General features: G+C 40.6%; 2 protein-coding genes across 3 annotated transcripts in view; both read right to left on the bottom strand.

Annotated features, from left to right (window-relative positions):
- Window positions 1-3,900, bottom strand: part of gpr158a (G protein-coupled receptor 158a) — a 71,191-nt gene extending 67,291 nt beyond the window's left edge. For both annotated transcript variants that reach the window (XM_016673269.1, XM_007555746.2), the window contains exon 1: window positions 2,388-3,900. In XM_016673269.1, coding sequence (XP_016528755.1) covers window positions 2,388-3,220 — 833 coding nt within the window. In that variant the 5' untranslated portion in view covers window positions 3,221-3,900. The remainder of the gene's footprint in view (window positions 1-2,387) is intronic.
- Window positions 3,901-6,256: 2,356 nt separating this feature from the next.
- On the bottom strand, window positions 6,257-11,344 carry ptchd3a (patched domain containing 3a). The gene is made up of 4 exons (XM_007555745.2): window positions 10,352-11,344; window positions 8,914-9,035; window positions 8,023-8,168; window positions 6,257-7,945 (listed from the first exon to the last, which is right to left on the bottom strand). Exons 1-4 carry the CDS (start codon window positions 11,060-11,062, stop codon window positions 6,375-6,377), a joined length of 2,550 nt encoding a protein of 849 aa, XP_007555807.1. The 5' UTR covers window positions 11,063-11,344; the 3' UTR covers window positions 6,257-6,374.
- Between the last annotated feature and the right edge of the window lie 316 nt (window positions 11,345-11,660).

Below are 11,660 nucleotides of genomic sequence, written 5' to 3'. Positions count from 1 at the left end.
TCCAAACATCCAACTGTTCATCCATCCATCCAAACGTTCATCCATTCATCCATCCATCCAAACATCCAACTGTTCATCCATCCAAACATCCAACTGTTCATCCATCCATCCAAACATCAATCCAAACATCCATCCATCCATCCATCTACCCGTCCAACTGTCTGTCCATCCATCCATCTAAACATCCATCCATCCATCCATCCATCCATCCAAACATCCAACCATCCATCCATCCATCGACCTTTCATACCTTCTTATCTCTGATTTGTTATTTTAGCTTTAAAAATATTATCCATCTGAAATTGTGAGATAAAAATTAATCCCTGCTGTTAGTTTCAACCTGCCTGAGGGTCTAAAGGTAAATTAGCTCAGACGACCAAATATCAACTAAAGAACGCCAGTAATTAAGCAGCAATGCTTTGTTTGTTTGTTTTTAATACATAAACTCCCATCATTATGTGGTTAGAAATGAGCTTTCCCTCTGCAGAGCAATAAGGAACAGCACCAACTTCATTCTACAACCATTTAATTACTAATCGATGTTTGAATGTATTTGCATTTAGCATAACAAAATGTAAGCCAGATTTCTTTTTCATCGTTTTTCTTAGAGTAAAGTTTTAGATGCTAACAAAAGATGGGCGTGTGATCGCATTCATCACCTCAGGCGCTGCTTGTGAATTTGCAATCAAATTGCTCCAGTCTAAACATGTGAAGCTGCTCTGAGAGGCTTCGGACGGGGATAATGTCTGCTATCTGATAGCCTATTACAGCGTAATCACCGCAGGTTTTGGTCTCATTTGCAATTAATGCTTGTGTGTGAGCAACTGGAGCGTATCAATTAAAGATCAAGTAAAAGCAGCACAACACGACGAGCCAATCATGGGCACATGCGGTTTCTGAAAGGGGAAAAAATGCATTTTATAGCGTAAAGGTGCAACCAACGCGTTAAGTGTTGCCTCGTTTGTATTTGTCAGATTTTAGAAACAGTTTCTCATGGAGGGGGGTGAAAAAAAGAAAAAGAAATGACACGCGACACTTCCTGTGCAGCAAAGCATCCAGACGAGTGAGTCTGAAAAATGAATTAGGGCCTGTAGCCAGAGGTTTTCCACCGCAGCTACATCCAGTAACATCAAGGTTATTTTTAGCATCCCGCCGCCTTGTCAGACTGGAGGAGAGGAGAAACCCCCTCCTGTAAGGAGAGGGAAGTCGGTGAGAGGCTGCGCGTTTGCAGGGGGAATCAGCTCAGGGAAGACTCTCCAGATTTGGAAATGAAGTGCTGAATAAACCAACCTGAACTCACAGATTATTAATTTGTTTTAATTGGCGATGTAGCGCTTCATGTTAGTTATCAAAATATTTTAATTCTTAGGGATTCCTGCAAAATTGACGACTGAATCCAATGGGGCAACTTTTCGCCACTTAAAGTTACAGCATCAGATGGCTTCGATTATACTGTTAACATTATTATAGGATTTATTCTGTTTTTTTTCAAGTCTTTATAACATTTTTGACCAGTTTTTAAAGTAATAAATCAGAAATTTATTATGAAAATTGACTGAATGGATGAATAAATTGACCTTTTTTTAAAAACAGATGGAACTAGGGCTGAAGCGATTAATCGTGATTAATCAATTATTGAAATAATCGTCAACTAATTTAGCAATCATTACAGATGCAAACAAGATTAAGATTCTAAATAGATATGTAAATATGTTCTACACAAACTTCCTCAATAGGCATAGTTTTAGCTTCACCTGGTTCAAATTACTGTAAAAATATCTCTTAAGTCCCTTTCTATTAATTTATTAATCAATTAATCCATAAAATAATCAACAGAGCAGCCTTACGTTATATTGTAGTCCAACAGAAAGGGCTGAACTTTCCACAAGTTGATGTAAGAGGAATTTTCTTCTCCATCCTTTGCTACAATTGATCAAGCACACACTAAAGGAATGTTGTGTGACTGGATTTTAGGTGATAAAATTTTCATTTTTGTATTTAAGAAAATAAGGAAATTGGTTATTTATTTGCATTTCTACAAACAAATAACTAATGTAAAAAAAAAAGTAAAAAAATATATAAAAAATGTTATTTATGAAAAATCTAATTAACTGATTAATCGTCAAAGTAATTGATTAATCGCTAAAACAATAGAGTTGCAGCTCTGGACAGAAAAATTTAAGCATCTAGGAATGGTGAAATGGTTATAATGTTTGGAGTTATGGATTTAAAAACTTAAAGACTTTTCCAAGTTGAGTCGGAACAGAACTGAGTCGAACATTATAACTAGACATGAATTGGACCTGTTGATCTTGTGAAATGCCCATAAATTACATGCATTGTCTGACTCTATAAACAAACTGAAGTTAATTCGGAGGCGTTTCTACCTGAACTCCGGATCCAGGTTGGACTTTAGGCCGTAGAAAGCTGCGGACAGCGTCAGAAGCCAACGGGGGACAAAATTCCCATTTTCACACTCCAGGTAAGGCGCAGACCATTTGACATGCGTCCGGTCCGGGATGAAACTCTCGGCTCTTTCCGGTGATCCATCACCACCTTTACTCAGAACCCTTTTGTGGAACCTGGGCTCCTGCTTCTCCCTCATCGCGTGGTACCACTCGGTGTCCGCGGTGCGGTTGTGCAGATGGCGGCGCGCCATGCGGGGGAGGTCTTGGAGCACAATCTCCCCGCCGGCCCTGGTGGCTTGGAGGAGCACCGGGGGCCCCGCAAACGACGCATCCCCTCCGAAAGTGACCACCGCCCGGTGGATCTTGGCGTCCGCTTCCAGGATGCTCCTCACCAGGGCATGGTACCACTCCATGTCTCGCCGCAGGTTGTGCTCCCTGGACCTGTTGGCTTGCAGGATCATGTTGAGGAAGTTGGTTGCGTGCAGCACCGTCTCCAGCACGCCGCTCATGGAGTAATGCGGGGTTTCGTGTGACCTTCCACGCAGCAGAGAGGTGAGCTCGTACTTTCTCGAGCAGTTGGCGTGCCTTAAGGTGGTCGAGTCCCCCGTGTGCAGGAAAGCCGTGACCACCCGGGGCAGATGCTCCTCCGGTTTCTCCCCAGGAACCAGGCGAGACGCACGGAGGTGCGCCAACCGAGCGCCCAGGTTCGCCTCCACCTCCTCCTCCCCGACGGCTGACCGGTCCGCGTCGAACCGGCTCGACCCGATCACAAAGCCCACATGCAGCAGCAACGAGAGCCGGAAAACAGCCATCTCCCCCTGCAGAAAGCGTCCACAGATGTCTGAAGAGGAGGCGGGGGGATTTTACAGCGTCGTCGGGCGGGCGTGATGTGAAGAATCGACCAAAACTGCTCCTCTAAACCATCGCATCACCACTTGTAGGATATTTCTGAAACACCTGCACCTCTATTGTTGGAGTCAGGTAGATAGTTCTTCTTTCTCTCTCTTCTCAGAGATGCCTCATGCAGCTTGTTGATGTTGAAGATCCCCTCTCAGTCTTGGCTCTGCTGTGCGGCGGATGTTCTCCCCCTGCGTGTGGGCTACATACACTGAATCAAAACGACACGGAAGGAAGGAGAGAAGGGAAGGAGGGAGGGGTAGAGAAAGAGCCTTGTTGTTATTATATTTATATATTTTTTAAGAGTCAGGGAGCTCCTCACTTGGATGAGCAAAACGCACTCCGCCCTCTTCCGACCGCGGCAAACACCGAGCGGGCCTATAGAAGCCGGGGAGAACCGCGTCAGGATCCGAGCGCCCCCTCCAAGTCTTCCCATCCGCCTCATAGGGCTCCGGGAGCGGCATCGATCCGCCTATGGCCGCCGTTTCTGTCAATCACCGAGCCGCGTTTGGTGGAGCGGAGAGAAGACGCTGTCCAGGGTGCTGAGGCAGACGGAGAGGTTTATCAGAGGAAAGCGCCTGATTTACACCAAATGCGACGATAAGAACCGTATATTACTCACAGAGTTGGTACTTACATTTACTCAGTTACTTTTACTTGAGTAACTTTTTTTTGAAAAATAAATTTTTACGCTGTACTACTTGAGTAACTTAATTATGAAGTATCGCCATTCATACTCAGAGCTGGGCAGAGTACCCAAACATTGTACTCAACTACTTCAACATATTTTTATTGAAGTAAAAAATAAAGAGTAGCTGTCCAAGAAATTACTTTTAGAGTAAAAATGTATTTGGTAAACAGTCTACTCAAGTACTGAGTAAATTGATCAAATTATGAGTCATTTAATATTTAAATGTAAAATTGTAAAAATTCTCCTAAGTATTTTTAATCAAAAAAGTAATCAAATAAACATATTGAGTAAATGTAATTAGCTACTTTTATTTGTAAAAATTCTTCACTGAATTTTTACAAATAATTTTTGGTTAAAAAATAATTTTTAACCAAAAATTCACCAGACCCAAACACATACTTTCCATTTTTGTTCAAGTTTCATAAGTTTCATATTGAAAGAAATTGATTTAGATTTTGTTTTTTTTTGTTGTTTTTGGTCAAGATTAAGTCCAAATGAACTTGTCTTCCGGCTGTATATAATACACTATTCTATCAAAAATATATCAGTAATCTAATACTATAGGTAAATTATATTATCAGTATTTACAAAAAATTACATTAAATATGAACAAATAAACATTTTCTCTGCGACACACTTGCTAGCACTCCCGTTTAGCTAGCTTCTACATAAAGCTAATAATTCATGGATAGAAACTAGTTTTTAAACATTAATTCAAAAGTAGAAAAAACTCCAGAAGATTATTTATCCCCCGTTCATCACTTAGCATAGAATCAAATGTAAAATAAGAATGTCAGCTTATTGTTTCTATTATTTTAAAAGCTAACTTTAGCGCTACAGCAGCTAGCTGCTAGCATAGAGAAGTAGTTCCTTGAACAACTTCAGTCATCAACCGAAAACAGGCGTTCATTTTTTTCTTTCTTACTGAGTTTTGCCTTTGATAAATTTCACAATTGAATTGATTATCAACAACTTTAACAATAAATGGAGGGATGGTCTGCTGTTAGTGAAAGCTAAGTATTAAAGTATAAAGCAAAGATTTGGTGTGTAGTTTTTCATGAAGTGGTGTTTAAATTTAATTATTTAATGTAATTTATTACCAAAGATACAAGAAAAATTGACATGAAACATGTCTGCTGGATTAATCAGAGTTTGATAAAACAAGCTTTCCTCCTCATTGTCATTCTTTTTTGCTTCCTAGGTTCAGCTCTTAAATTTTATCCGTCTTCCTTTTCTCCTCGGGGTGTTTGGGCCTGTCACGTCACGCTGTGTGGACCAGAAGCATCTCGTCCAGTGGTGAGAGAAGACAGGCGTGACGGAGGGTGACAGAGCCCAGAGTCGACCCAAGAGCTGCGTTGAAAGATGGAAGATATTGCAAGTCAGACCTGGAAGATCTCTTGGCTTTTGTTTACCAAACTACGTCAAGCTGCATCCCTGGTTTGTGTTTGATTTCTTTTAGTACAGCTGTTTGGGGAGCTGCTTTGAACCACCTGCATGACGGGTTTCATTGATTCAGACTGTCTGCTTCAGTCTTTGTGCTTCTAGCTGGACAGAACAAAATTCTTCACAAAAAAAAGTCTCACCCTTCAAAATCGTCACCAGAATATTCAGGCATCTTCTCACTCTTTACGATCTTGTTGAACAACCGAGTCAAAAACTCTACTGCCACCTCGTCTTAACACTTCCATATCCGGATACACTGATCCAAACAATAATAATTAGCATCAAAAACAGTGATTTCAAGCCAAATCATTGTCATAAATGGCAATTTCTGAAACTTTTTAACCAGTTTCAATAATAAACCCAACTTGACTGCATTTTTTGATAAATACGATCAATTAGATTGGATATATGCTTGGATTTAATTCTTGTAAAGTCCCTTATAATTACGTGTTGTGAATTGGTGCAATACAAACACACTAGTTAACACTAAGTATGGAACAAATACACCTGTACTTAGGGTACAGTTACATTTTACAGATTTTTCCTTCTTAAAGAAATGTAATTGCATTTTTATATTTGCTCAGATTATCTTTGCCTGGTATTAAAACCTGTTCAATCATTTTAAATCACTAAGGTCTGTGTGTGTTCAATGGTTCTGTGGTTCTGTGTTGGCCTTGTGATGGACTGCTGTTGGGTAAATCTGAAATAGTTTAGTTAGCCTTTTTGATTTATTTTGCAAATACTTAAACCTCAGAAACACAAAATGATGCAACAAAATCAAATGCTGTAACATTTATTTACAAGAATACTGGAAAATACATTATTAATCCCAGACAACAAATGAAAATAACATAAAATATATATACATTCAGTCATTTTGGTCTATAAAATTCTAAACTTTTGAGCCTAAAATGTTCCAACCATCCCTCCAGTGGTCACAATTTACTGGATTTTAAATCTTCCTCGTGCTTTTCGTCTTCATCTGAGCTGCATGTACCGGCTGTCAGGAATACCGGCATAAAAACAAGGCCATGAACCATCCCAATGAACATGACCAGGAAAAAAATCTTGAAGAAGGTCCTGAAAGTGTGAAACTCAGACATGGACAACACCGACACCCCTAAAACTGTGGACAGGGCGCCTTGAATGATGGGGTAACCCAGACTGGACAGAGCGTCCACGGCCTTGTCTTCAGGTCGGGGCTCTTTGCTGGAGACGAAGGCGTAGGACACGTGAGCGGAGAAGTCCACGGTGAATCCGATGCAGACGGTGAAGACGATCATGGAGATGGAGTCCAGACTGACGTCCCACAGAGCCATGAACCCATTGACCCCAACAGTGACTGAACCGATCGAACAAGTGACCAACAAGGAGCAGATCGGGTTGGGAATCAGCAGGAGCGAGACGACCAACATCACAGCCATGATAACCCCGACGTTTTTAATGGTGCTCTTCACCACAACGTCATACTGGTCAAAGTAGATGAACTCATGGTTGTAGACCAATAAAGACGCTGCCTGGCATCTGCCTACAGTAGATTTGAGGATTTTGAGCATTTTAATTTCCTCACTGGCTTTGGTAATATTCACAGTCTGGATGAAAAACCGGGACGCATGGATGGCGTCTCCGGCCTGGTTCACATCTTGCTTAAAAAATGGATATAAATCAAAAAACGGAGGCAGATTTGAGAGAAAAATATCCTTATCATCAAGGTTTAGATGTTTCTCTTGACCATAAGACATGTAAGAGTCCAACCAGGATGTGTAGATGTCTCTGTCAACGAAGTGAAGCTCCTTAAAATCCTCTATGCATGCCTGAAGCTGAGATCTTTTATCCTTATCCCAGTACGCCAATTTCCCTTTTACAATGACCATGACAGATGGGCCATAATCATAAAAATACTGCCTGTCTTTAATGTTGAATCTCGTAACATGAGAGTCATCAGCTGCCAGATCATAAAGTTCAATTCCCTGCTGAATATGGAAACATCCAAACACACTTGTGGCTAAATACGCCAGATAAACAAAGGCTACCACGCCTTTAACCCACGGTTTCATCAAACAAGGTCCGTAGTAATCCTTAAAGAAATTACTCGCTGGTTGTTTTTTCTCTGCTCCTGTGAGCTCATCGTAGCTGCCTCCCACGCAGCAGATGTTGTACATCTCCGTCTGGTTCACTGACTTCTCTGATGGTACTGTCATGCAGGTTAGCCAGTGCCGGTTGCTAGCCTCTCGCCTGCCATTTAAAGCCACGAAGGCGCCAAAGAAGGTGATGGTGTAGATGTAGCAGAATATGATGGAGGTGGCGGTGTACAGACAGAAGGACTGCACCGACGGGAAGTCGGACATGACGCCGATGAAGAATTTGGGAACGTCCGTCAAGGCGGTGATGGTGATGGACATCACCGCTTCTTTGTAGGTGTGACCCATCCGCTTCGGTACGGGGTCGTTCACGTGGCTGTGCTGCCAGTCGGACACCATGATGAACATGTTGTTCAGGCCAATTCCTAGGAAAAATAACATGCTTGTTTTAGCATCTGCTAAAATGATGTCGAATTAGAAATATGTTGCTTTGTTTCCTCACCGAGTATTAAAAAAGGAGAGTTGGCCACAGTTATGACAAACGGCACTCCGATGTAAAGCAGCAAGCCAAAAGAGGAGACGACTGCCAGCCCAGAGGTCAAAACGCCAAAAACAGCTACCCACATTTTGTTCCTGACATGGTCCGATCTGCCAGGGAGGTTAAAATAATTATTTATTTAGTATTTTATTAAAGCTGCAGTATGTAATTTATATAAAAATATGGATTTTTACATATTTGTTCAAACTGTCACCATGTTGTGACAGTTTGTTGTGAGACAGATAATCTGTGAAAAGATATGGTAATCGTCAAAAAACAACTTACAGCTACAGGAAAACTGTGTCTACGCTAGCTGCAGCTTAGCATAACTAGCATGAGTGGTGATTGACAGCGCTAAGACCCGCCCCCTGACTCTGATTGGTTGTTTCTAATTAGCCCTGGGAGAAGGCAGAGGTATCTTTCTCACACTGTCATGACATCATGACAGTTTAAACAAATATGTAAAAAAAATTATATATTTTAAAATAAAAGTTAGGTAATGCAGTTTTAACACTTACAAAAATATTTTTTAGAGATTTCTGGCTATCAAAACATTTCTGGTAAAAAAAATTTTACATTACTTTATGTGAAACTTGTGCAAGAATTCTCAAATTAAATAATAAAAATCTATTTTTTTTTATGAATTTTGCCAAAATAAAACTTTTTGTCTGACATTTTAATTTTTCCCCTTGCACTTACACACAAACATTTATTAATAGCAACTCATCTTTGAGCCCATTAAGTCAGAAATTATGCAGTGTTTCCTGCGTGTGTCACTCTTTCATCGCTCAAACTGATAAATAACCGCTCTGTGTCCTGCGTCTGACTGCGTGGCAGCCGCTGATCACTCCTTACCTCAGGCAGGATATCACAGAGAAGCTTATAGCGCAGGCGTAAGTGATGAGGAATAAAGGGAATCCATCTATGGTGTGGCTGTCGATCTCCTCCTGCTTGGATTTAGAGGTGTAGTAAGAGACCTGCAAAGCAGCACAGCAGAAAGAAAATCATGTTTCGCACAAATGTTGTGATTTGAGCTGCGCTGCAGTTTCAACATGGTTTGGATTGCAGCAGATTTTCAAAAACAAATTACAATTTATGTGGAAATATACATGAATGCCTCTTAGCAAGTGGTAAAATTTTATGTTTTTCTCACAAAAAGCAAATTCACAATTTACAAACTGTTAAAATACCTTAAATTTTAGCTGTTTTTATATTATAAATTGACATTATTATGACATTAGAGTTATTCTCTATTTTTCTTCCTTGGACTTTGGCTGCTTTTTATTTATCATAGCATATTGTTCAGTTAAAGCCAAAAGAAATCAGAACAGTGAAGAACTGAAACTAAAATAGAACAATTTTTTTCTGTTTCTAGTTTAATCTATACAAAAAATACCAAAGATATTTCAGTTTGGCATAAAGTGTCAACAATTTTGATTTACAAACAAGCCAATGAGATTTTTTCTGCTCAGTTCTGCTTATTTTGATCTTCTTTCACAATGAGCATTTTTAGGAGGTCTTGTCACTTTAAATCCAAATAATGCTACTGGCTATGCCCCCCCCCCAACTCAACATTTGCATTCACATGTGAAAATGGCTGCATGGATGTGCAATTATATATCCGTACATCTTTGAAAAGCAGAAGCGGAGCCTCCTGCACAACCAACAAGAATGCAGAAAGTGGTTTTAACAACAAAACGACTGTCTTTTCCAGCAGCCATTGTACAGCCCATACAGAGGCAAAACGAGCTGGCCATGTATGCTGGAACTCTGCGGGGGTTGCTAGGCAACAGGGTGGGCTCAGTTGGGGTTGCTAGGTAACTCCGCAATGCCTGTTGAATGTGACTTATCGGGAGGTTTTTTTTAAAACAACTCATTTTCCAGACACCCAAAAACATTAAGTTATTGTCCAAAAAAAGCAGTTGTTTTGTTTTTTTGAGTGTTTGAACTGTTGTTAGAAGCAATTGAGACCCAAATGGAGGTAGAAAAATGTACAAAATGCTAATTTTGCATAATAGGTACCCTTTATGTGATTTGCTAATTGTACAGATTTAGCAGTTGTGAAATTGAACACATTTTTCAGTTGTCGAGAAAAATGTGTTCAGTCATTTGACAAAATGGCATTAATACATAGGACCAGATTGGTTTTGAAAGCTTTTTAACACAACAAAAAAAATCTACAAATCTTTTAGATTCATATATTAAACAAAAGTTTCTAATCCCATTTAAAATAAAAGTGTGGATATGACATTTTTTGACTAAACAAATGAAATAAAATGGCAGTAGCACATACGTTTGTGTGGTTCCTGTCCATCTCATGCGACAGCAGAGCTTTAAATTCTCTCAGCCATAACTTCGAGGCCTGGGCTGCACTTTCCTGGCTGTTTAAATAGTAGTAGAGCTTCACAGCTTGAGCCCTCTGGATGGTGCTGTTAGCATCCGTTACCACTCCACCAAGAGCAGAACCCAGGAAGACTAAACCGGACCCGTGGTTGTGTTCTGGGTAGGTGATGCCGGTTTCATTGCTGCCGATGAGTTCCAGGATGATGTTCGAGAAGCACTTTCCATTGGCTTTGGCACACACCTGGCTGAATCCCAGGCCCCTTTTGTCCACAGAAATGTTCAGGATCTTCTCGTTCAGTCTGACGATGTCCTCAAAGGCGGGGCTTTCCAGAATATTGTTGCTGTTCTTTGAGACGGCAATGAGGGAAGCAAAGTTCCCCTTGTCGTACAAACGGTTCTCAGAAAACATGGAGGTGTTGTACGGAAAGTTCTCCCTGATGAAAGCCCTCGTTGCCTTTGAGGGTCCTTTCTTGGGGGTAAACTGGCGCTCCAGGTCATTGTCCTCTCTGTCTTTGAGAAAAACAAACCCCCCACTAAGAGACGCTGTGATCAAGACAGGAATGACGAAGAAATACAGCGGATAGGAGCCAACTGTGGAGCCGAGCTTTTCAAAAAGGTTCGACAGAGGCCGAGAGAGGCAGTCTGTGCGTCTGCAGCCCATCTTTACTGCTGGAGGACTCGAACAGCATTCCTTATAAAGACTGGAACAGTCTTTCAAGGAAGTCAAGGTCAGCAAAAGTACTGCTGTTAATCAGGCTCCTTCCAGTAACACTGATAAGCAGCCACCTTAAAAAGATTAAAAAGTTCGGCAAGACTAAACCCAAGTCAAGTGAAATCAATTATGACGTGTTGTTATTTACTTATGTCACTTTTATTACCATAAATGGGAGACATGTAGAGGAGTGGTCTTTGTAAATTACTATGTAATTGTTGCACCTTTGAGATGTGAAACTGGCGAGTAAAGGTGATAAATCACTAAAAGAAAGCCATAAAAGAATCCTGCTCAATGGATTTATTGTGTTGGAGTTTAAAGGTTAACCACTTTTAAAGTAAACAGATTTAACAACCGGATACTTACTTTTTTATTTCTCGTCTTGTGCCGCATGACCCAGATTTTCTAGGAGTTAAGAAGTGTGGGACATCTTGGAAATTTGTGCCATAAAGATTGTTGACGTCAAAATCCGACGTCAACGTTGGGTGAGAATAAAGCTGTTTATGACAGATTTTTACTGCAGGATTAAAGGATTCACATCCAGGAG

The sequence above is a fragment of the Poecilia formosa genome, unplaced genomic scaffold (genome assembly GCF_000485575.1).
Source record: "Poecilia formosa unplaced genomic scaffold, Poecilia_formosa-5.1.2 Scaffold72, whole genome shotgun sequence".
NCBI lineage: Eukaryota > Metazoa > Chordata > Actinopteri > Cyprinodontiformes > Poeciliidae > Poecilia > Poecilia formosa.
Note: the sequence above shows the minus strand (reverse complement) of the source record. Positions and strands in the feature narration are given on the sequence as shown.

Coding starts and splice junctions, on each gene's coding strand:
- ptchd3a (XM_007555745.2), bottom strand. CDS start 11,062: ATGGGCTGCAGACGCACAGACTGCCTCTCTCGGCCTCTGTCGAACCTT. Junction 8,169..8,913: donor TCTGTGATATCCTGCCTGAG/GTAAGGAGTGAT, acceptor CCTCCCTGGCAG/ATCGGACCATGTCAGGAACA. Junction 7,946..8,022: donor CTCTCCTTTTTTAATACTCG/GTGAGGAAACAA, acceptor TATTTTTCCTAG/GAATTGGCCTGAACAACATG.